Source organism: Dryobates pubescens, chromosome 11 (assembly GCF_014839835.1).
Source record: "Dryobates pubescens isolate bDryPub1 chromosome 11, bDryPub1.pri, whole genome shotgun sequence".
Lineage (NCBI taxonomy): Eukaryota > Metazoa > Chordata > Aves > Piciformes > Picidae > Dryobates > Dryobates pubescens.
In genome coordinates this window covers 2,188,945-2,213,457 of record NC_071622.1, presented here as the reverse complement: position 1 = coordinate 2,213,457, position 24,513 = coordinate 2,188,945, and the positions used below count along the sequence as shown (strand labels likewise).

The window sequence follows — 24,513 nt, the reverse complement described above, 5'->3', positions numbered from 1 at the left end:
CGCATTGCGCATCCACGCGCGCATCCCTCCGCACTCTTCCGTGGGTGGGCGGAACCGTGGCACGCCCCCGCGACCCTCCTTCCCTACTCCCGGAGCTCCGCGCTGCTCCGCCCCGCCGCGCATCGCTCCGCGCATCCTCCCCCCGCATCTTCCCGCGCATCTCCCCGCACATTCCACCCGTGCACTGCCCCCGCGCATCGCCGCGCATGCCTCCGCGCACCTCCCGCACCGTTCCCTTCCGCGCGTGGGTGTAACCGGGACGGGCGCCCTCCTCTCTCCGCGCATCCCCAGCGCATCCTTGCGCATCCCCCCGCGCGTCTTTCCGCACCCTTCCGCGGGTGGGCGTCACCTTGGCACGCCCCCTCCCCGCCCCCTCCCTCCCTCCGCCCCTCCCCTCCCCTGCACCTCCGCGGCTCGCAGCGCGGGCGCGCAGCGGGGCCCTTCCCCGCCGTTGCCGGTGCCGTCGCTGCCGCCTTTGTGTCCCGGGCACCGCCCCGCTGAAGGGGAGGCGGGTCCGGAGCGGCGGGGAGCGGCGGGGCCGGCGAAGCCGCGGGCGCGGGGAGCCCTCGGCCGCGCCCCCGCAAAAGCTCCGCGCCCCCCGCTCCGCGGCTTGGCCGCGCATGGACGCGCGTTCCCGTCTGCACCGTGAGTAACGACCCCGGGAGGGGACAGGTGGGGTGGGGTGGGGGTCCGTGGTGTCCCGGTTCGGGGATTTTGCGGGGGGATGCTGATGCCGGTGAGGGATGCGGAGATTCCGCGGAGGTTCCGCGGAGGACAAAGGAGTGCGCAGCGCTCGGGGTTGCCGGGGGGGTTCGTGGCGCTGCCGGTGCCGCCGTCGCTGTCACCACCCCCGGGAGGTGACATTCCCGGTGGGACTGGGGCTTGTTCTCCTGCCGGGAAGGAGACACCGGGCTGGGATCAGCACCGGGAGAACCTGCGCCCTTCTCTCGCTGCCTTCCCGAGCTCACACACACACAGGGACCGGTGCCTCCCGGGGGAGGTGGGGGGATGCAGCAGTGGCTGCGCGCTGGGGACATCGTTCCAGAAGCCACCGGCATTCAGTAGTCCCATGTGGATGCGATGGTGGTAGCCCTCTCCTCTCCCTCGTCCGCCTCCTCATGCAAGCCCAGCTCTACATCTTGGTCCCTTGGCATAAGGCTAGTATCTGCTAGAAGTTGGTTGCCCAGGCTTTGTAAGGGCTCAGGGCAGTAGGTATGAGGTCATCACTCTTCCTGAGGGATGGAGAGAGGAACCTCCCCAAGTCCTGGCTGGAGAGATGGGGCTGTGCCACCCCCAGCCCCATGTCGGTGGGGCTGGATTGTGCTGAGGGGTCGGGGCTGGGCTGGTTATTGCCGTGAGGTTGGCCCGTGAGGCTGTGGCCATAAGGAAGTTCCTTATTTTGGGGGGGGGACGAGAGGGTGATCCTGGATTTCATTTCCATTGCTTGGGGTTTTTTTGTTGCCTCTCACTCCAGCACATCTCTTCGCTTTTGGTCCAGCTGTGATTATTTTTCCCCCCCAGCTGGGCCACGTGCCCGTGCTGGGTTTTAACCTCAGGTGTTGGGGTGGGGGGTGGGGAAGTATTTATAGCCCTTTGGGGAACAGATGAAACCTAAAGCGTTTTCCTCCTCGTTCCGTGACGGGAGAAGTGACTTCATCCTGGTGGGTTCTCGCCCGTTCCACATCTGCTGGCTCAGAGGATGTCCGCTCGCCATGGCAACCTCCACCTCGCATCACAGCCACTTTTTTGGTGTGTGTGGGGAGGGGGGAAGTACCAAGACTTAAAGGAATAGGGACAGCTGGGCTTCAGAAGCCCTGGAATCGCCGCTAACGCGGCAGCTCGGCCAACCCCACCTCTCTTTGGAGCCTATTTGGAGGACCTTCTAATTGGTATCCTCAGGATCTGTGGGTTTGAGCTCATTGACGAGGCTACCCCTTGTAGACACGGGGATGGAAAGGGGTCAGCCTCCGGAGGGGCTCTGGAATTTTACTCCTTCCGTTGCTGCAGTGCAAGTAGGTTTCCTCTTTCAAGATCCATCTGGACGCCTTCCTCGGTAACCTGCCCTAGGTTGATCCTGGGTTGGAAGGGGTGGGGTTGGACTTGATGGTCTCTGGAGATCCCTCCCAACCCTTACCTTACGATTCCTTGATCCCAAGGTTTGATGACTCCTTGATGCTATAATTCTATGACCCCATAAGTCTTCCTTTTCAACCTTAGTTTCTCTCATTTAGTCCAAATCCATCTGAATTCCACAATGTTGGAGTCAAGTCCAAATCCATCTGAATTCCATGGTGTTGGAGTCAAGTCCAAATCCATCTGAATTCCATAGTGTTGGAGTCAAGTCCAAATCCATCTGAATTCCATAGTGCTGGAGTCAAATCCAAATTCATCTGAATACCATGGTGTTGGAGTCAAGTCCAAATCCATCTGAATTCCATGGTGCTGGAGTCAAATCTAAATCCATCTGAATTCCATGGTGTTGGAGTCAAGTCCAAATCTATCTGAATTCCATAGTGCTGGAGTCAAATCCAAACCCATCTGAATTCCATGGTGTTGGAGTCCAGTCCAAATCCATCTGAATTGCACAGTGCTGGAGTCAAATCCAAACCCATCTGAATTCCATGGTGTTGGAGTCAAGTCTCCTCATGCATCATCACATCTTGATGCCCACATGAACTTCAACCTTCACCTTCAACTTGTGTTGCTAGAACACCACTTTCTTGCTTTAATGACCTCCCAGGGGAGGAGCATTCTGTGGCTACACAAATAATGCACCTTCAAAGAGAAATGGATTTGTAATCAATCTTTTTGTGGTGGCTGAAGGAACAACCCTCATCATCATTCACTAATTAATTAATGAGTAGGGGAGCAGCAGAACCCAGCTTGCTATGGAGCTGGCTGCTTGGTTGTGGCACAGCTGATGCTCGCTGTGTTGGTCATGGAATCATGGAATGGGTTGGGTTGGAAGGGACCTTATGGATCATAGAATGGGTTGGGTTGGAAGGGACCTTATGGACCATAGAATGGGTTGGGTTGGAAGGGACCTTGAAGATCATAGAATCATAGAATGGGTTGGGTTGGAAGGGACCTTATGGATCATAGAATCATAGAATGGGTTGGAAGGGACCTAAAAGATCATTGAATCATAGAATGGGTTGGGTTGGAAGGGACCTTATGGATCATAGAATCATAGAATGGGTTGGGTTGGAAGGGACCTTATGGATCATGGGATCATAGAATGGGTTGGGTTGGAAGGGACCTTATGGATCATAGAATCATAGAATGGGTTGGGTTGGAAGGGACCTTATGGATCATAGAATGGTTTGGGTTGGAAGGGACCTAAAAGATCATTGAATCATAGAATGGTTTGGGTTGGAAGGGACCTTAAATACTATCTAGTTCCAAGCCTGCTGCCATGGGCAGGGCAACCTCCTACTGGGCCAGGTTGTTCCAAACTGGCTTTGAATGTCCATCAAAATGAGATGTAGGGAGTGATCCAGAACAAATCCTTCACTCCTTGAGCCCACAGGAATTTATCAGTGCCTCTAAATTGCTCGTTGGGAATTGGCTAAAGCTGTAGATGCTCACAAAATGGGATTCTGAAGGAAGAGTTATGCATTATCCTTGGGGGGAATTCCAAGGTGGCTTCATGTGCACGCTGCTAAAGCCACCAAACTTCAGATTAATGAGGAATTAATGACCCCCTGAGATATCTGCAGCTGCACCAAGCTCCACTGTGTGCAGTGAGCTCAGAGCAGAGCATCAGAATTCATCACAGATGCAGACAGGAGGGATTAACCCACATCTAACCACGGCCAGCAGATGTTCTCCAGGACAAGGTGACTGCGGCTGCGTGGTGGCAGCCCCAGGCTCCCCAGCCCTGCTGGCCACACACCATCCCCTGCCCCCAGCAACCATCTGCTGCTTGGTCCACCAGTAAACACAAGGAGCTGCTGCCCAGGCTGTGAGACACTGGCACAGGTTGCCCAGGGAGGTCGTGGATGCCCCCTCCCTGGAGGTGTTCAAGGCCAGCTGGGATGAGGACTTGAGCATCCTGGGCTGGTGGAAGGCATCCCTGCCTGTGGCAGGGGGGTTGCACCTAGATGATCTTTAGTGCCCCTTCAGACCCAAACCATTTTAGGATGATCATGGAGAGGAGTGAGGATCTGGGGTGCAGCAAAGCTTCCCAGTGCTTCCCAAATGGTGGCATTGTGGCTACCAGACATTCAGTTAATGGAACTCCAATACTGACCTGCTGGAGGGTGGCTCCACCCCTGGAGCTGGGCAGCCAGCCTGGGGTGGCTGCCACTTGGGCAGGGCTTGGCCTGGTGACTTGAGGAGTCAAACCTTCTGGAAGTGGGAGGAGGAGGAACTCTTCTCTTTAAATAAGAGGGAGTTGTGTATCCATCAGACCCTTCACAGGTTCCTTGATAATCCACTGGATGGGCATTTCATACCCTGTGGAGTGCCATGGAGAAAAGTGTCCCAGAAATCATCAGTGATAGCCCAGGATCCCAATGAACAATTCATGTCTGCCCAGAGAGAGTGTGGAGTCCTCTCTGGAGGCTTTCAAGATCCATGTGGATGCATTCCTGTGTGACCTGCCCTGAGATGATCCTGCTTTGGCAGGGGGCTTGAACTCCATGATCTCTGGAGGTCTCCTACCACCCCATGATCTGGGTAGATGCAGGCTGAGCACAGACCAAGCACCTCAATGCTGTCTTTAAGCCCTATTTAAAGAGTTGTGAAGAGCCACCATGTGTCTTTGGGTTTCAGCTCAGCTCTCTCTAATTTTAGCCTGGTTGCTGGAGGCTTTCATTTGCTGGCACGGCAGATTTCACCAAACCTCAGGACAAGTCCTCCACAACTCCCAGGGCTTTTTCCTGTCACATCTTTTGCTTTATCCCCATGGGAATGCAGCAATTTGCTGATGCCAGGGGAATCCAGTATGGATTACTGGGCATCTTGACTGGGTAGATCTACCCAGCCTAGTAGGACCTGTGTAGAAGTTGTGGAGGAATTGTAGGTGGGGAGATGTGATGGTCAGGAGGAAGAAGGAGCTGGGGATCAGGATGGGTGCAATCTCATGTAAGGGTTGTGACAGCCCAGAGAAGAAGTCATCATCACTGGAGGTGTTTAAGAAGAGCCTGGCTGAGGCACTTGGTGCCGTGGTTGAGTTGATCAGATGGTGCTGGGTGAGAGGTTGGCCTGGATGATCTCAAAGGTCTTCTCCAACCTGGTTAATTCTGTATTCTGTAAGTTGCCACTGGCAGTTTTGGAGCTAAGTGTAAAATTAGGGAAGTAAAGGAGCAGAGCAGGTCTTCTCCAGGGAACAAGTGAAGGAACAAGAGGAAGCAAGGGAGGACCTTCTCACTCTCTACAGCTCTCTGAAAGGAGATTGGAGGGAGGTGGGGTTGGGCTGTTCTCCCATGGAACAAGTGATAGGGTGAGAAGAAATGGTCTCGGGTTCCCCCAGGGGAGGTTTAGGTTGGACATGAGGAACAATTTCATCCCCTTGAGGGTTGTCAAGGCCTAGCCCAGGGCAGTGGTGGAGTCCCCATCCCTGGAAGGGTTCAAAAGATGTGTAGCTGTGGATCTTGGAGGTCTTTCCCAAGCTGAATGATTCTGTGATTCTCTGAAACCCATAGAGCTCCAGAGGTGCTCTGCTGAGGTGGAGCAAATCAAATATTCATGGATCAAGCTGTGGTGAATGACGAAGGTAAAGAAGCTGTGAGCTCAGAAGCTGGAGGACATCCTTCATCTTTTAGTTCACTGTTATCCAGAGTGAACTAAGAGGAGCTGAAGCCTATTGGAGGGAAATGCTTTTGGCTTGTAGTGATTTGGATTGGGTTGGGGTATTTTGGGTGGGTTTTGGGTGGGTTTTGGGTGGGTGTCCCTCCCCAAATATTTTGTTGAGCAAAAAAAAAGAGATGAAAATGAGAGCTCCTCAAGGAACATCTGAGAGGAGAACCTTAACCTCTTTATTAGTGTAGGAGACAGTGGGTATGGGATCTAAGAGGCTTGGGTGAAGGACAGCAATGCTGTTTCTTCAAACCAAATAACCTAGATGTGTGAAAGAGCTGGTGGGACTCCACTGGGCCTGTGCTTGGTGGGCAAGGTCCCATGGGGGGGAGCTAACACTTGGCTTTGTGTGGTGTAAATTGTCAGGGGAGGTTCAGGCTGGATGTTAGGAAGAAATTCTTCCCAGCAAGAGAGATTGGCCATGGGAATGTGCTGCCCAGGGAGGTGGTGGAGTCCCCATCCCTGGAGGTGTTTAAGAAGAGCCTGGCTGAGGCACTTGGTGCCATGGTAGAGTTGATCAGATGGTGTTGGGTGAGAGATTGGACTTGATCTCAAAGGTCTTTTCCAACCTGGTTCATTCTATCCTATTCTATTCTATTCTATTCTATTCTATTCTATTCTATTCTATTCTATTCTATTCCATTCCATTCTATTCTATTCTATTCTATTGTGTCAACAGTGCTGTGCTCAAGGTGTAGAGGCACACTTGGGACATCTTTCACGCTTAGATCATCACTGAAGTTTGATGCTTGGAAGATGTCACACAGGCTATAAAGAGAGTAATCACTAAAGTCATCTCCCAGGTCCTACCAGAGACCTAAAGAGCATCTTGAGAAATAATGTTCCAGGTCCTAGCATGGACCCAGAGAGCAGATTGAGAAATGATGTTCCAGGTTCCACCACTGAGCTAAACAGCATCTTGATGTTGTTTAGCCTGGAGAAGAGGAGGCTCAGGGGAGACCTTCTTGTTCTCTCCAACTGCCTGAAGGAAGGTTGTAGCCAGGTGGGGGTTGGTCTCTTCTCCCAGGCAAGCAGCACCAGAACAAGAGGACACAGTCTCAAGCTGTGCCAGGGGAGGATCAGGCTGGGTGTTAGGAGGAAATTGTTCCCAGCAAGAGAGATTGGCCATTGGGATGTGCTGCCCAGGGAGGTGGTGGAGTCACTGTCCCTGGAGATCTTCAAGAAGAGCCTGGATGAGGCACTTAGTGCCATGGTCTGGTTGACTGGACAGGGCTGGGTGATAGGTTGGACTGGCTGATCTTGGAGGTCTCTTGGTGGCTGAGGAAGGGAACTGTGGCTGGCAGGTCCTGGTGGTCCTGGTTACTCTTGAGGAAAGAGCATTTTGATGAGCTCCTCCTGACAAGAGGGAAATGTGGGGATGGTTATGGGGGAGCTGGTGGTGAGATGGGTGAGGCTGACAAGGGGCTTCTTGGTACCTGGGGGGCAGCTTCACTGCATAATTAGCCTAAGATCTCAAGCTGTGCCAGGGGAGGTTCAGGCTGGAGGTGAGGAGAAAGTTCTTCCCAGCAAGAGAGATTGGCCATTGGGATGTGCTGCCCAGGGAGGTGGTGGAGTCCCCATCCCTGGAAGTGCTCAAAAAAGGCTTGGATGTGGCACCTGAAGCCATGGTTTATTTGTCAGGAGGTGCTGGGTGATAGCTTGGACTTAATGCTCTCTGAGGTCTTTTCCAACCTTATTGATTCTATGATAAATCTGCTATGGTGTAGAAATCTCCATGTCCCTACTGTTTGATTTTGCTCAGGAACTGGATACCAGTTGGTGTGGGCATGTGTTAGGTGGGTTCACCTCTAGGCAGGCTGAGAACTACAGCAGAGAGTGCAGGGGGGGCTCTGAACATGCTGAGGGGCCTGGAGCAGCTCTGTGAGGAGCAAAGGCTGAGAGCCCTGGGGCTGTTGAGCCTGCAGAAGAGCAGCCCCAGAGGGGAGCTGAGCAATGCTCAGCAAGAGCTAAAGGAGCTGTGGGGGGCAAGAGGCTGGGGTCAGACTCTGCTCAGTGGTGCCCAGGGACAGCACAAGGGGCAATGGGCACAGACTGGAACCCAGGAGGTTCCACCTGACCAGGAGGAGAAACTTCTTTTTCTTGATGGTGCTGGAGGCCTGGAGCAGACTGCCCAGCAAGGTTGTGGAGTCTCCTTGTGTGGAGAGCTTCCATCCCCAGCTGGGCATTGTGCTGCTGGGCAAGCTGCTGTGGCTGCCCTGCTTTAGCAGGGGGGGTTGGACTGGATGCTCTCCAGAGGTGCTTCCAACCCCTACCGTTCTGTGAGTCTATGAAGCTTGAGCTGTTCCTACAATAAAATAAAACACACTAAAAACCCCCAAAGCCCACAACACAAGCACCACTCTTCATCTTTCAAAGCCTGAGCACTAAATTGGTGGCTTTCAGCCTTTCTCTAATTATGTGAGGCATTTCCCCCCCCCCCCCCCCAGTGCTTAACAAATGGTTGTGCTTCGTGCCAGCGCTTCAGCCCGGTGTTCTGGGGGACTGTGGGTGTCAGGGAACAGAACATATTTCTGTGTCTGTGAATATGATCCCACACGTTGTCTTAAGTGGGAAAATGTTCACAGCCCCTTATATGGCAAAGGATTTTTCTATATCTATAGAATTTTTTTTTGGTCCCCATTTATATTTCCTCCCCCCTCCCCTTTCTCCTAAATCCTGCTTGCTCCTGCGGTGATCTGCAGCCTCAACAGCCCCAGGGCTCTCAGCCTGTCCTCCTCACAGGGAGGCTCCAGGGCCCTCAGCGTCTTTGGAGCCTCCCCTGGACTCTCTGCTGTAGTTCTCATGGAATTGGATGGGATGGGATGGGATGGGATGGGATGGGATGGGATGGGATGGGATGGGATGGGATGGGATGGAATAGGATGGAATGGAATGGAATGGAATAGAATAGAATAGAATAGAATAGAATAGAATAGAATAGAATAGAATAGAATAGAATAGAATAGAATAGAATTAAGCAGGTTGGAAGAGACCTTTGAGATCATCCAGTCCAACCTCTCACCCAACACCATCTGATCAACTCAACCATGGCACCAAGTGCCTCAGCCAGGCTCTTCCTAAACACCTTCAGGGGTGGTGACTCCACCACCTCCCTGGGCAGCACATCCCAAGGGCCAATCTCTCTTGCTGGGAAGATCTTTCTCCTCACCTCCAGCCTAACCCTCCCCTGGCACAGCTTGAGTCTGTGTCTTCTTGTTCTGGTGCTGCTTGCCTGGGAGAAGAGACCAACCCCCACCTGGCTCCAACCTCCCTTCAGGGAGCTGGAGAGAGCAAGAAGGTCTCCCCTGAGCCTCCTCTTCTGCAGGCTAAGCAACCCCAACCTCCTTCACATGCCATTTTTGAGGAATAATGGTCTTCCTGACACATGAGGACAACCTTCAGTTGCTCAGTGAGTGTTTGCAGGACATTTGCTCCAGGGCTGTAAAAGAAGGCTCCCATCAGTTGCTGCTCCCTGGCTGCAGATGGCTGCAGGATTTTCCTGAGAGTTTTTCGTTTGGTTTTGTTTCTCCCCAGGGGTTTCTGCAGTAGTCAGAGAGGCCACACTGAAGTTAAATCATAGACTTGATTTTGTTGGAAAAGACCTTTAAGATCATCAGCCACCAGCCACCAAACCAACACCACCATAAGCCATTGAGCCATGTCCCCAGGTGTCATGCCTCAGTACTCAAGGTGTGACCTCAGCAGTGCCCAGCACAGGGGGACAATCCTTTCCCTGGTCCTGCTGCTCATCCAAGCCAGGATACTGTTGGCTTTCTTGGCCACCTGGGCACACCCTGGCTCATCTTCAGCTGTCTCTTGTCCAACACTCCTAGGTCCTTTTCCACCAGGCAGTTTCCAGCCACTCTGCCCCAAGCCTGGAGCATTCATGGAGGCTTTTTGCCACAAATGCAGGACCCAGTTCTTGGCCTTATTCAACCCATGGGGCACTTGGTGCCATGGTTGAGTTGATTAGATGGTGTTGGGTGATAGGTTGGACTGGATGATCTGAAAGGTCTTTCCCAACCTGGTTCATTCCATTCCATTCCACTCTACTTCTATTCCATTCCACTCTACTTCTATTCCATTCCACTCTACTTCTATTCCATTCCACTCTACTTCCATTCCATTCCACTCTACTTCCATTCCATTCCACTCTACTTCCATTCCATTCCAATCTACTTCTATTCCACTCTACTCTACTTCTATTCTACTCTATTCTACTCTACCCTACTCTACTCCATTCCATTCCATTCCACTCCATTCCATTCCATTCCATTCCATTCCATTCCATTCCATTCCATTCCATTCCACTCTACTTCCATTCCACTCTACTTCCATTCCATTCCACTCTACTTCCATTCCACTCTACTCTACTTCTATTCTACTCTATTCTACTCTACCCTACTCTACTCCATTCTATTCCATTCCACTCCATTCCATTTCATTCCATTCCATTCCATTCCAAATACAGACAGTTGACCTTGGCCCATGGATCCAGCCTGGCCAGATGCCTTTGCAGACCCTTCCTACCCTCCAGCAGATCAACACTGCCACCCAATTCAGTTCCATCTGCAAAGTGGCTGAGGGCACACCAGTCCCCTGATACAGAGCTGAAGGAGAGCTGGCCCCAGCACTGAGCCCTGGGGGACACCAGAGGAGCAAAAAGCAGTGCCATGGTGGCCTCTGCCAGCACACCAACCTCCACATCTGTGTGGAGAAACCTCTTGAGAAGGTCTATTTCTGTGCGTCTCCCAAGGCTCCCCGGCGCCTGTGCCATCGCTCTGCTGGGGAAAGGCACTTGCTTATTTATTTCCTTTAATGGGCTGTCATTAGCACTCTGCTGCTGAGTGATTATTTCCATCCCTAATGGCAGCAATATGTTAACTTCCACAAGTTCAGGACGAAGATCCTGGAGCTGCCAGTCAGAGCGTGAGGGCTGCCGGCGCTCTTCAATCAGCGCTGCTATTTTTGGCTGGACGGATTTAGCCTCACTAGGTGTGCTGCAAAGAGCCAGGCCAGGCTCAGTCCTTGTCCAAGACACAGAATCATCGAATTATACAACTGTACATGATAAGGCACCTCTGGAGACCGTCCAGCCCAACCCTCCTGCTGAAGCAGGGCACCCCCAGCAGCTTGCCCAGCAGCACAATGCCCAGCTGGCTTTGGAAGCTCTCCAGAGGAGACTCCACAACCTCTCTGGGCAGCCTGCTCCAGGCCTCCAGCATCCTCACAACAAACAAGTTTCTTCTCCTGTTCAGGTGGAACTTGCACAAGCCCTATGAGGAGAGGCTGAGGGAGCTGGGGTGGCTTAGCCCGGAGAAGAGAAGGCTCAGGGGAGACCTTCTTGCTCTCTCCAACTCCCTGAAGGGAGGTTGTAGCCAGGTGGGGGTTGGTCTCTTCTCCCAGGCAAGCAGCACCAGAACAAGAGGACACAGTCTCAAGCTGTGCCAGCTTGCCACTTTTCAGTGTTGCAAGTGCTGTCTCAGCACAAAGACTCATCACAAAAAGGCCCTGGGGGTGCTGGTGAACAGCTGGCTGAAGATGAACCAGCAGTGTGCTCAGGTGGCCAAGAAGGCCACCAGCATCCTGGCTTGGATCACTAACAGTGTGGCAAGCAGGACCAGAGAAGGGATTGTCCCCTTGTGCTGGGCAGTGGTGAAGCCACATCATGAATCCTGGGCTCACTGTTGGGCTCCTCACTCCAAGCAGGACATTGAGGTGCTAGAGCAGGTCCAGAGGAGGTGAAGGGTCTGGAGAACAGGGTTGGGGAGGAGCAGCTGAGGGAACTGGGGGTGTTCAGCCTGGAGAAAAGGAGGCTGAGGGGAGACCTTCTGGTTCTCTGCAACTCCCTGAAAGGAGGTTGGAGCCAGGTGGGGGTTGGTCTCTTCTCCCTAGTGTCAGGTGAAGTGGACTGAAATTGCCCCAGGGGAGGGTTAGATTGGACATAAGGAACAATTTTTTTCCTCCCAGAGTGGTCAGGCACTGGAACAGGCTGCCCAGGGAGGTGGTGGAGTCACCATGCCTGGAGGGGTTCAGGAAATGTGTGTCCATGGCACCTGGGGACATGGCTTGGGGGGCATGGTGGTGTTGGGTCAGCAGTTGGACTCACTGACCTTGGAGGTCTTTTCCAAGTGAGGTGGTTCTGTGGTTCTGTTTGCTTGTGACTGATGACACTAAACTCACTGTAACAAGTTAAGGGCTAACCTGGGGGGAAATGGAGAGGGAAGATGAACAGACTGCTGCCAAGAGCCTTTCTGTGGTCCCAGCATTAAGTGGAGCTCTCATTCTTGCCCTGGAGAGGATGATGAGCTGCTCCTGCTCCATCTTTTCCATGCCACCTGGGACTTGGTAGCTCTCTCTCATGTTTCCCCCCACTCATCTCTTTTCAAACTGACCTACTTAGTGACTCTTCACAGAGGAGCCTCTACCTTTGCCCATCCTTTTCATCCTATTTTGAGCTTTTTCCATATCCAGTTGTCCTTCTATTTTTTTTTCCACTTCCAGGAGGGGACCATTTCTTTAAAGCTTTAGAACAGCTCTGGGGAACTTTCAAGCAGAGGAAGTGGTGTCCTTCCTGAGGAACTTTCTAGTCCCTCTGACCACCCTGGCTCTGGCAGCAAGGGGTGAGCAGCACCAGAAGACATCAATCAGAAACAGAAGATGAAGAGAAATTAGTTTGTTCTGCTCACCTCAGATGCAGTACTCCAGAAGAGAAATGGTTAGGGTTGACCAGGAAAAGAAAAGAGCAACCATTCTGTCCCTGATGAGCTGACAAGCCTGACATCATCTACAGAAGCTACCTGTGACCAGTTCTGGGGCCCTCAGGTTAGGGAAGATGTTGAGCTGCTGGAAGGTGTCCAGAGAAGGGCAACAAAGCTGGGGAGGGGTCTGGAGCACAGCCCTGGGAGGAGAGGCTGAGGGAGCTGGGGTTGCTTAGCCTGCAGAAGAGGAGGCTCAGGGGAGACCTTCTTGCTGTGTACAACTCCCTGAAGGGAGGTTGGAGCCAGGTGGGGGTTGGTCTCTTCTCCCAGGCAAGCAGCACCAGAACAAGAGGACACAGTCTCAAGCTGTGCCAGGGGAGGTTTAGGCTGGAGGTGAGGAGAAAGTTCTTCCCAGCAAGAGAGATTGGCCCTTGGGATGTGCTGCCCAGGGAGGTGGTGGAGTCCCCATCCCTGGAGGTGTTCAGGAAGAGCCTGGCTGAGGCACTTGGTGCCATGGTTGAGTTGCTTAGGTGGTGTTGGGTGAGAGGTTGGACTGGATGGTCTCTGAGGTCTTTCCCAACCTGGTTAATTGTGTATTCTGTACCTCATGGCCTCTATTCATCCTCTTTCTCTGTGTACCTTACAGTGGAGAACTTGGCTGCTCCTTTCTTTGGCATTAAGGAAAAGATCTACAACACTGAGTACCAGACCTGTTGTTGGCCCTTCTCAGCATCAGAGTCCACACAAAGATGCTGAGGGGCTTGGAGCATCCACGACCCTAAACACATCATCAGTGTGTCTGCTGAATACCTCCGGGGATGGGGACTCCACCACCTCCCTGGGCAGCCTGGTTCAGTGCCTGAGAACCTGCTCTGGGGATATTTTTTTTCCTAATAGGCAACCTAACCCTCCCCTGGCATGAGTTGAGGCTGTGTCCTCTTGTCCTATTGTTTGTTCCTTTGGGGGAGAGACCAAACCCAACCTGGCTCCAGCCTCCTTTCAGGGAGTTGCAGAGAGCCAGAAGGTCTCTCCTCAGCCTCCTTCTCTCCAGGCTGAACACCCCCAGCTCCCTCAGCTGCTCCTCACCAGCCCTGTTCTCCAGACCCCTCCCCAGCTTTGTTGCCCTGCTCCAGCACTCTGGTAGTGAGGGCCCAAATCTGAGCCCAGTATTTGGGGTGTGGGCTCAATAGTGCTCAGTGCTCACTCTAGTAACACACACAACCAGTAGGTCCTCTGTGAGGAGGAAAGGCTGAGAGCCCTGGGGCTGAGAGCCTGCAGAAGAGCAGCCCCAGAGGGGAGCTGAGCAATGCTCAGCAAGAGCTAAAGGACCTGTGGGGGGCAAAAGGCTGGGGCCAGACTCTGCTCAGTGGTGCCCAGGGACAGGCACAAACTGGAACCCAGGAGGTTCCATCTGAACAGGAGCAGAAAGTTGTTTGTTCTGATGGTGCTGGAGGCCTGGAGCAGGCTGCCCAGAGAGGCTGTGGAGTCTCCTTGTCTGGAGAGCTTCCAAGCCCCCCTGGCTGTTGTGCTCCTGAGCAAGCTGCTGTGGGTGCCCTGCTTTAGCAGGGGGGTTGGACTGGATGATCTCCAGAGGTCCCTTCCAAGCCCTACTGTTCTGTGTGAGTCTGTGAGCTGCCCACAGGTCTCAGGAGGAGGAGCAGATGTCTGTTGCTGCAGTGATGAGCGTGTTGCAGTAACTGAGTGCCTGAGCCAGAGAGGAGCAGAAAGAGGCAGTGGAAATTGCATGGTGGACAAAGCTATCAATATTAAGGCAGTTTCTCTTCTTTTCAGCTGTGATCTGTAATTTCCCACCATTATTTGTTTCCTAATAAATTGTCTGGGGCTCATCTCAACATCAAAACACATTAAGCTTTTTGCTCTGATGTCTGTTACCCAGGCTAATTTAATTCATCTTTGGGAAGGAGTTTATGACCAGATGCAGGAGATTTGACTCTGAAACCTCGCCCAGCTTCTTCTTTCTTTCTGGACATACCCAGAAGGGCCAAATCTGCCTCCTTTCCAGCCTCATAATCTCACTGAAGCCAAGAGAGCTCCAGAGGTATAACTCAAAGTACACTCATTAGATCCCAGGGCAGGATGGGAGGGTGAGGGATTGCCAGTCAGGAAGGTGGAGCATGAGAGAGTTGGCTGCTGGTGTGTTGAGGAAGCTGAGGTTTGTCTTAGCAAGGCTTCCAGTGTTTCACCTGGAATGACTGAGACTCAGCTGATTAAAATAGGGGGGTTACATTGAAAGGGAATCAACAAAACGAAGTGTAGAATCATAGGAGGAGAGGATTGTTTGGGTTTGAAAGATCATCCAGTCCAACCATCAACCCAACCCCACCATGGCCATGAAACCATGTCCCCAAGGGCCATGGCCACAGGTTTCATGAACACCTCCAGGCATGGGGACTCCACCACCCCCCTGGGCAGCCTCTTCCAATGCCTGACCACTCTTGCAGTGAACAAACTGTTCCTCATGTCCAACCTGAGCCTCCCCTGGCACAATTTCAGGCCATGAACTGGTAGTAACTACTGGCTCCATTTAACTGGACTATGTAACCTGAATGGTTGTTATCAGTTGAGTGGAAAAAGGGTTTGAGCAACCTCCATCATCACATGGTCCTGGAGAGGAAGGTTTGGGGATTAAAATGGCTTTGGAAATTAGGACAGTCCAGAGCTAAAGAGAATTGAAGTCATTCCTCTACATTTGGTGGGGATCATAGAATTATTTCAGCTGTAGAAGACCCCTAAGGTCACCCAGTCCAACCACCAACCCAACCCCACCATGGCCACCAAACCATGTCCCCAAGGGCCTTGGCCACAGGTTTCTTGATCACCTCCAGGGGATGGGGACTCCACCACCTCCCTGGGCAGCCTGTTCCAAGCCTGACCACTCCTGCAGCAAAGAAATTTTCTCACATTTGGGTGGGAGTTGGACTCAAAGAGCTTAAAGGTCTTTCCCAGTCAAATGGTTCTCTGATTCGCAGAGGTTGGTCTCTTCTCCCAGGCAACCAGCACCAGAACAGGAGGACACAGTCTCAGGCTGCGCCAGGGGAGGTTTAGGCTGGAGGTTAGGAGGAAGTCTTACACAGAGAGAGTGATTGCCCATTGGGATGGGCTGCCCAGGGAGGTGGTGGAGTCACCATCACTGGAGGTGTTCAGGAGGAGACTTAACAGGGTGCTTGGTTGCATGGTTTAGTTGGTTGGGTGGTGTTGGATGAGAGGTTGGACACAATGATCTTGAAGGTCTCTTCCAACCTGGTCTGGTCTGGTCTGGTCTATTCTATTCTATTCTATTCTGTTCTATTCTAATTTTGTCTCCCCAGCTTTCTGTTCTGTTTAGCTTTGTTGTCCAACTTGTGATGGGACAAATTCTGCTTTGATTTAATACCCCTGTAAGTTGGTACTAACTCTGTGTGTGTGGAATGGAGGGGGAACAATCCCTGCCCTGGTCCTGCTGGCCACACAGCCAGGATGCTGTTGAGCTTCTTGGCCAGCTGGGCACTCGCTGCCTCATCTTCACAGTTTTCAACTTGTAGCTATGTTCTTACATGATGACTGCTTTAAGATGGTGCATGGAGGTAGGACCTGATGGCATTTCCTGGCCTGCAGGGCTGCACCAGTATAAAACTACCTTGAGAATGGCTGGTTCAGGAAGCCAGCGTCACTGTGAGTCTTGCTGGGAGCCCACAGGGCTCTGGCAGACCTCAGGCAACAGTGTTGGTGTGAGCTGAAGGAGTCATGGAATCATAGAATCAATAAAGTTGGAAAAGACCTCAGAGATCATCAAGTCCAACCTATGACCTAAATCCCAACACCTCCTGACAACTAAACCATGGCTCTAAGTGCCACATCCAAGCCTTTCTTGAACACCTTCAGGGATGGGGACTCCAGCACCTCCCTGGGCAGCACATCCCAAGGGCCAATCTCTCTTGTTGGGAAAAACTTTCTCCTCACCTCCAGCCTAAACCTCCCCTGGCACAGCTTGAGACTGTGTCCTCTTGTTCTGGTGCTGCTTGCCTGGGAGAAGAGACCAACCCCCACCTGGCTACAACCAGAGAGAGCAAGAAGGTCTCCCCTGAGCCTCCTCTTCTGCAGGCTAAGCAACCCCAGCTCCCTCAGCCTCTCCTCCCAGGGCTGTGCCCCAGACCCCTCCCCAGCTTTCTTGCCCTTCTCTGGACACCTCTCACGTGCCATGGTCTAACCCACCTCTGGTTCAGCTTGTGTTGTGCCTGCTCTTGTCCAGCAGCATTTGAGGAGGCTTTTTTTGGATGGCTTAACATGCACCAAAATATCCTGGGTCAGTGTCTGTGTCACCACCTTCCTGGGGAAGAAAATAGAGCTGAAGGACGCTGTGCTGCTTCCTCACAGCTTCTCCTACACACACAAACAGCAGCCAAGCAGGGACAGAATGGGATGGTAGCCTCAGTGGTTGCACAGGGGAATACAGCTATGAGCACCCAATCCTCCAAGGAAACCTGCCAGGGGAGAAATCCAGGTCTTCTCCAACGGCAGTAATGAGGCTGCAGTTGATTTCCTGGAGCAAAATGCCTCATTTTAGGATGTTTTAGTGTCTGAAGCTGTTCATGATGTGTTTGTCAACCAGGAGGGCAAAATCCAGGTTTAGTTGGATGTCTAAGAGGCAAAGAATCTTAGAGTGGCCTGAGCTTGAAGGGACCTCAAGGAACATCTAGTTTCAACTCCCCTGCCACGGGCTCCCATCAGAGCAGGGTGCTCAAGGCCTCCTCCAACCTGGCCTTGAAGAGAGGGGGCATCCACAGCCTCCCAGCTGAAGAAAGCTGCAGCTGAGGAGCAGAGCAAGCTGTGGTTTTTACAGCTGAAAGGTTCATTCTGCCCTTTAAGAAGCACTCACATGATTCCCATTGCTGTCACTTGGGGGGAAGCCGTGGAGGCTGCAAAGGAAAGGGCTTAAGAGAAGTGGATATGCAGCAACTTCAGCCATGGTTTATAGCACACAACATGAATGGAATTGTGCTGAGGGCTTTGTTAATTGGCTGAACAGGCTTCTGCAGGCTCTATTTTGAGGGCATAGCATTTGCTGTACCTTCTGGTTTGTGCTGAATGCTGCTGGGTTCACCGCACCTGGGCACAGTCTGTGCTTAACCTGTCTCTTTCATGCAGCCACATGTGGTGGGTTGACATTTGCCCCTCTCCCCCTGCTCCCCAACATTAACTTTGCCAGCCCAGGCCAGCTGGAGGCAAGTGAAAGCTGGATTGACAAGCCAGAACTACAGTCTGCAATGTTTAAAAGACATAGCCTGAAACTACCACACCATAGAATCCTGTTGGTTGAGAAAGACCTTGAGGACCACCAAGCCTGGACATGGATCTTGAGGTGCTGGAAGGTGTCCAGAGAAGGGCCAGGAGGATGAGCAGAGGGCTGGAGCTGCTCTGCTGTGAGCACAGACTGAGGGAGTTGAGGTTGTTCAGTCTGAGGAAGACAAGAGAAGGCTCCAAGGAGACCTCATTGTGGCCTTCCAGGATCTGCAGGGGGCTCCAAGAAAGCTGGGGAGGGACTTGTGAGGGTGTCAGGGAGGGATAGGACTGGGGGGATGGAGCAAAACTAGAAATGGGGAGATTGAGATTGGATGTGAGGAAGAAGTTGTTCCCCAGGAGGGTGGTGAGAGCCTGGCACAGGCTGCCCAGGGAGGTGGTGGCAGCCTCCTGCCTGGAGGTGTTTGCAGCCAGGCTGGAGGTGGCTGTGAGCAACCTGCTGTGGTGTGAGGTGTCCCTGGCCGTGGCAGGGGGTTGGGACTGGCTGAGCCTTGAGGTCCCTTCCAAGCCTGACAGTTCTATGATTCTATGTCCAGCCCTTCTCTAGCTCTACCAAGGCTGGTGCTAAGCCATGTCCCTCAGCACCACATCTCTGAGTAAATCTCTGGTGTTGCCATGTAGTTGCAGCTGTGTTCACTCATGATGAGGTGGGTGTATGGGGACAAAGCAGTGTGCAAGCTGCTCATGAGCCCACTCTGCTTTCCTCAGTGGTGATGCAAACCAGCAGTCACTCACTCCACATGGCACAGAAAGTGGAACAGAACTGCCTGGTCTCTCTTGTAATCAGGTGCTGAGGAGTCAGGTTTTAGGAGCAGGCATTGTGGTGAAACTTGGAGTGTTGTGGAGCTCTGGAGGAGGCTACCCAGGGATGTGGTGGAGTCTTCGTCACTGGAGATGTACAAAACCCACCTGGACACTGTCCTGTGCAGTCTGCTCTGGGTGAACCTCATTGCTCTCTACAACTCCCTGAAGGGAGGTTGTAGCCGGGGGGGGTTGGTCTCTTCTCCCAGGCAGCCAGCACCAGAACAAGAGGACACAGTCTCAAGCTGTGCCAGGGGAGGTTTAGGCTGGAGGTGAGGAGAAAGTTCTACCCAGCAAGAGAGATTGGCCACTGGGATGTGCTGCCCAGGGAGGTGGTGGAGTCCCCATCCCTGGAGGTGTTCAAGAGGGGACTGGATGTGGCACTTGGTGCCATGGTCTAGTCATGAGGTGGGTGGTGACAGGTTGGACTCGATGTCTTTGAGGTCTCTTCCAACCTTAGTGATTCTGTGATACTGTACCCTGCTCTGGCAGGGGGGTTGTACTGGATGATCTCCAGAGGTCCCTTCCAACCCCTGCCATCCTGTGACTCTGTGAAGGTTCCAGGGTCAGACAGGGGTTTGGGCCTGAGAAGGATCAGGGACAGACTGCCAGGCCCACATCATAGAGTCACAGAACCATTTAGGTGGCAAAAGATGCTCCAAGATCACTGAGTACCACTGTCAACCCATCAGTGACAGGTCACCACCAAACCATGTCCTTCAGCACCACATCTCCAGGGCTCTGAAACCCCTCCAGGGCTGGGGACTCCACCCCCTCCCTGGGTAGCCTCTTTCAATGCCTGCCCACTCTTGCAGGAAAGGGATTGTTCCTCACCTCCAACCACCACCTCCCTTAGGGCTGCTCTTGTCCTGTCACTTGCCCCTTGCAGGAAGAGACCAACCACCACCTGGGTCCCTCAGGGAGCTGCAGAGAGCAGACATCTCCCCTCAGCCTCCTTCTCTCCAGACTGAACAGCCCCAGCTCCTGCAGCTGCTCCTCCCCAGCCCTGTTCTCCAGACCCTTTACCAGATTCGTTGTCCTTCTCTGGACCTGCCCCAGCCCCTCAATGTCCTTCTTGGAGTGAGGAGCTCAGAAGTGAGCCCAGGATGCATGCTGTGGCCTCAGCAGTGCTGAACACAGGGGCACAATCCCTGCCCTGGTCCCCCTGGCCACACTTGCTGCTGCAAGCCCAGGATGCCGTTCCTGGCCTCTTGGGCATGCGGTGGCTCCTCATCAGCCAGCTGTCAGCCACCACCCCCAGGCCCTCTTCTGCTGGCCAATTTCCACCCACCAAGAAGATCTTTCAGATGATCAGGTGCAGCCCAGCACAATGAAATGGATGTCCTCCATTTTCTCACTGCTGGTTTTCTTTTTCTGGGCCATTCATTTTGGTTTTGCAAGTGCTTCTGCTGCCTTGGAACTTGAAGGTTGTGGAAGAGCTCCCAAACAGCTTCATCCCTTTTCTCAAACCACCAAGGAGAAGCTAGGAGCTTATGAGTCACTCCATGCTTTCAGAATCATGACCACAAAGTGGATCCTGATCCAATGGTTCCCTGAGATCATTAAAACCTGCATTAACTTGCATGAGATATGAATCAGGCTGCCAAAACCTATGCATCTAGCCCAGCTTTAGCTGAGGCTTTATTCTCCACTGAGCTAAACAGAGGCTTGCTTTCAAAAAAAGGGCTGATATTTGCCCTTGAAATGGTGCAGAGTGGAAGGAAAGCAGAAAAAAAGCTGGTAAAGGATCATCCTGAGATGCTTTCTGCTGCAGAGTGTCATGGCCTGATGAGAGCTCTTCTTTCTTTGGTGCTATGTTTTGGTTGGAGACACCACACAGAACGGCTTGGGGTGGTTAAATCATAGATCCACAGAATGGTTTGGGTTGGAAGGGACCATCCAGTTGTGAGCCCCTGCCATGAGCTGGGACACCTTCCATTAGAGACCAGGTTGCCCTTCCAGCACACCTTCATAGAATCCTTTAGGTTGTATTCCTGGGTATCAAGTCCAGCCCAACCCAGCCAAGTCATTTGCTTGATCCTGCTTGTCAAGGGTGATGATGATCCTGGAATGGGTTGGGTTGGAAGGGATGTTAAAGATCATCCAGTTTCAAACCCCTCCCCTGGGCAGGGACACCTTCCACTGGCCCAGCTTGCTCAAGCCCTCATCCAACCTGGCCTTGACCACCTCCAGGGAGGGGGCATCCACAGCCTCCCTGGGCAGCCTGTGCCAGGGTCTCACCACCCTCACTGGAAAGAATTTCTTCCTCATCTCCAGTCTCCATCTCCCCTCTTCCAGCTCAAAGCCATTGCCCCTCATCCTGAGGGCCATGGATGCCTGGCCCAGGTTGCCCAGAGAGGTGGCAAATGTCCCATCCCTGGACCCACTGCAGGTCAGGCTGTCTGGAGATCTGAGCAGCCTGCTCCAGCTGTGGCTGTCCCTGCTGGCTGCAGGGGGGTTGGCCTTAGATGACCTTTAAGGTATCTTCTAACTCCCACCACGCTGGGATTCTGTGAAAGTGAAATGCAACCATTACTCAGAAATGCTTGGATGAGACACTGGCCATGAGAATGAGGAGAAAAGGAGGCTGAGGGGAGACCTCCTTTCTCTCTACAACTCCCTGACAGGAGGTTCAAGAGAGGTGGGGGTTGGTCTCTTCTCCCTAGTATCAGGTGATAGATTGAGAGGGAATGGCCTGAAATTGTGCCAGGGGAGGGTTAGTTTGGACATGAGGAACGATTTCTTGGCTGCAAGAGTGGTCAGGCATTGGAACAGATCTGGTGAGGAGCAGCTGAGGGAACTGGAGGTGTTCAGCCTGGAGAAAAGGAGGCTGAAAGGAGACCTCATTGCTCTCTACAACACCCTGAAAAGAGGCTGGAGTGAGGTGGGGGTTGGGAGTTGGTCTTTCCCCCCAAGGAACAAGTGACAGAACAAGAGGAAATGGTCTCAAGTTGCACCAGGAGAGGTTTGGGTTGGAGATGAGGAACAATTTCTTGGCTGCAAGAGTGGTCAGGCACTGGCACAGGCTGCCCAGGGAGGTGCTGGAGTCACCATGCCTGGAGGTGGTCAAGAAATGTGTGGCCATGGCACCTGGGGACATGGCTCAGTGGTCATGGTGGTGTTTGGTTAACAACTGGACCTAATGATCTTAGATGTCTTTTCCAACCTGTTTGAATCTATGATTCTGTGACAAATGCTGGTGCTCTGTGTGAGATGACAGACAATGCTGGCCTGGTGGCCATAAGCCTGCCTGCATGAGGTGACCTGTCTCTTCCTTTTGATTTCCCTTTTAACACTCACAATGAGCCAGATTGTTTCAGTGGTTCTCTGAGCCAGAGCCTCCTCAGGTGTAGGAACAGCTCTGGCCCAGCCTGAGGTTCGTGCTGCTCTAATTTGCAGCTTCATTTCACTGGGGACAGCGCCGAGGATCAGCACAGTCAGGCTCCTGGAGCAGGGAGGACTTCTGCATGAGAGACTAAGTAACTTATGGAAATGATGAAATGAAACTGGCATCTCCAGGCCAAGAAAGCCAATGCTGGGGTGTGATCATCCATCTTCAACATTTACCAGCCTTTGATGGATTGGTTTTATGGTCTCTGAAGGCTTCATAGAGTCATAGAATCAACCAGGTTGGAAAAGACCTCAGAGAGCATCAAGTCCAACCTCTCACCCAACACCTCCTGACAGCTAAACCAAGGCTCCTTTCTTGAACACCTCCAGGGATGGGGACTCCACCACCTCCCTGGGCAGCCTGTTCCAGTGCCTGACCACTGTTAAAGCAAAGAAATTGTTCCTCACATCCAAGCTAAACTTCCCCTGGCACAATTTGAGGCCATTCACTCTCATTCTGTCAGCTGATATTAGGGAGAAGAGACCAACCCCCACCTCATTACATTGTCCTTGCAGGTCATGGAATCATACAATCATAGAATCAAGCAGGTTGGAAGAGACCTCCAAGATCAGCCAGTCCAACCTGTCACCCAGCCCTATCCAATCAACCAGACCATGGCACTCAGTGCCTCATCCAGGCTCTTCTTGAAGGTCTCCAAGGACACCACCTCCCTGGGCAGCACATCCCAATGGCCAATCTCTCTCTCTGGGAAGGACCTCTTCCTAACATCCAGCCTGAACCTCCCCTGGCACAGCTTGAGAAGATACTGGGGGAAAAAAAAACCAGAGGCTTCACCTTAATCTCTGACTGTAGCTTTTTAGCAGCATTAAAGCATCAGCAGATGAACATCACTACCCAGTTTCACCTGCATGGTTCCAACACTTCTGGGGTCCATGGTTTAGGAAAGCTGTTGAGCTGCTGGAAGGTGTCCAGAGAAGGGCAAGAAAGCTGGGGAGGGGTCTGGAGCACAGCCCTGGGAGGAGAGGCTGAGGGAGCTGGGGTTGCTTAGCCTGCAGAAGAGGAGGCTCAGGGGAGACCTTCTTGCTCTCTACAGCTACCTGAAAGGAGGTTGTAGCCAGGTGGGGGTTGGGCTCTTCTCCAAGCAAGCAGCACCAGAACAAGAGGACACAGTCTCAAGCTGTGCCAGGGGAGGTTTAGGCTGCATGTTGGGAAGAAATTCTTCCCAGAAGGAGTAATTGGCTCTTGGAATGTGCTGCCCAGGGAGGTGGTGGAGTCAGCAACTCTGGAGAAGCCTGGCTGAGGCACTTGGTGCCATGGTTGAGTTGATTAGATGGTGTTGGGTGATAGGGTGGACTGGATGATCTCTGAGGTCTTTTCCAACCTGGTCTATTCTATTCTATTCTATTCTATTCTATTCTATTCTATTCTATTCTATTCTATTCTATTCTATTCTATTCTATTCTATTCTTAGCCTGCAGAAGAGGAGGCTGAAGGGAGATCTTCTTGCTCTCTACAGCTACCTGAAAGGAGGTTGTACCCAGGTGTGGGTTGGTCTCTTCTCCCAGGCAAGCAGCAGCAGAACAAGAGGACACAATCTCAAGCTGTGCCAGGGGAGGTTCAGGCTGGAGGTGAGGAAGAAATTCTTCCCAGCAAGAGAGATTGGCCATTGGGATGTGCTGCCCAGGGAGGTGGTGGAGTCCCCATCCCTGGAGGTGTTTAGGAAGAGCCTGGCTGAGGCACTTGGTGCCATGGTTGAGTTGATCAGATGGTGTTGGGTAAGAGCTTGGACTCAATGACCTCTGAGGTCTTTTCCAACCTGGTTAATTCTGTATTCTGTCAGTGGTGCTGCATGGGTTGAGCAGGTTTGTGTGATGTTGCTTGGCTGATGTTCAGGATGCAGGGCCATGCTGCAGGTAGACAGTGTCTGTTCTTGCTGCCCTTGAGAGGCAGAAAAGCAGAGAAGGCAAAGCTGCTGTGTTCTGCCCCCTCTTGCAGAGCACAGGCTTGGAGTGACAGTTGTCATCTTGCCTGCACCATTGCACAGCTGTGTCCTGTGTTCCCTGACCTTTTAGCCATGATTTCTCCAACAGGGAAGCTCCATGAGCCATGAGAAGCTCAGGAAGTGTGGGAAACCCTTCAAGTTTTGCCAATAAGTTGTACTAGATAGTTTCAGAATACAGAACTAACCAGGCTGGCAAAGACCTCAGAGCTCATCCAGTCCAACCTCTCACCCAGCACCATCTGATCAACTCAACCATGGCACCAAGTGCCTCAGCCAGGCTCTTCCTAAACACCTCCAGGGATGGGGACTCCACCACCTCCCTGGGCAGCACATCCCAATGGCCAATCTCTCTTGCTGGGAAGAATTTCTTCCTCACCTCCAGCCTAAACCTCCCCTGGCACAGCTTGAGACTGTGTCCTCTTGTTCTGGTGCTGGGTGCCTGGCAGAAGAGACCAACCCCCACTCCCCTCAGCAGACTGAGTGTTATGCCTGGCTTGATTAGGAATTGAGCCCTGGGTTCTGCTGCTCTTCACCCTGCTCTCTGCTGTTATGTAACT

General features: G+C 52.6%; 1 protein-coding gene across 1 annotated transcript in view; it reads left to right on the top strand.

Annotated features, from left to right (window-relative positions):
• Positions 1-539: 539 nt before the first annotated feature.
• Positions 540-24,513, top strand: part of LRRC7 (leucine rich repeat containing 7) — a 186,813-nt gene continuing 162,839 nt past the window's right edge. Inside the window, exon 1 of the mRNA XM_054165628.1 lies at positions 540-645. Within this exon, the coding sequence (XP_054021603.1) occupies positions 621-645 (25 nt within the window). The 5' untranslated portion in view covers positions 540-620. The remainder of the gene's footprint in view (positions 646-24,513) is intronic.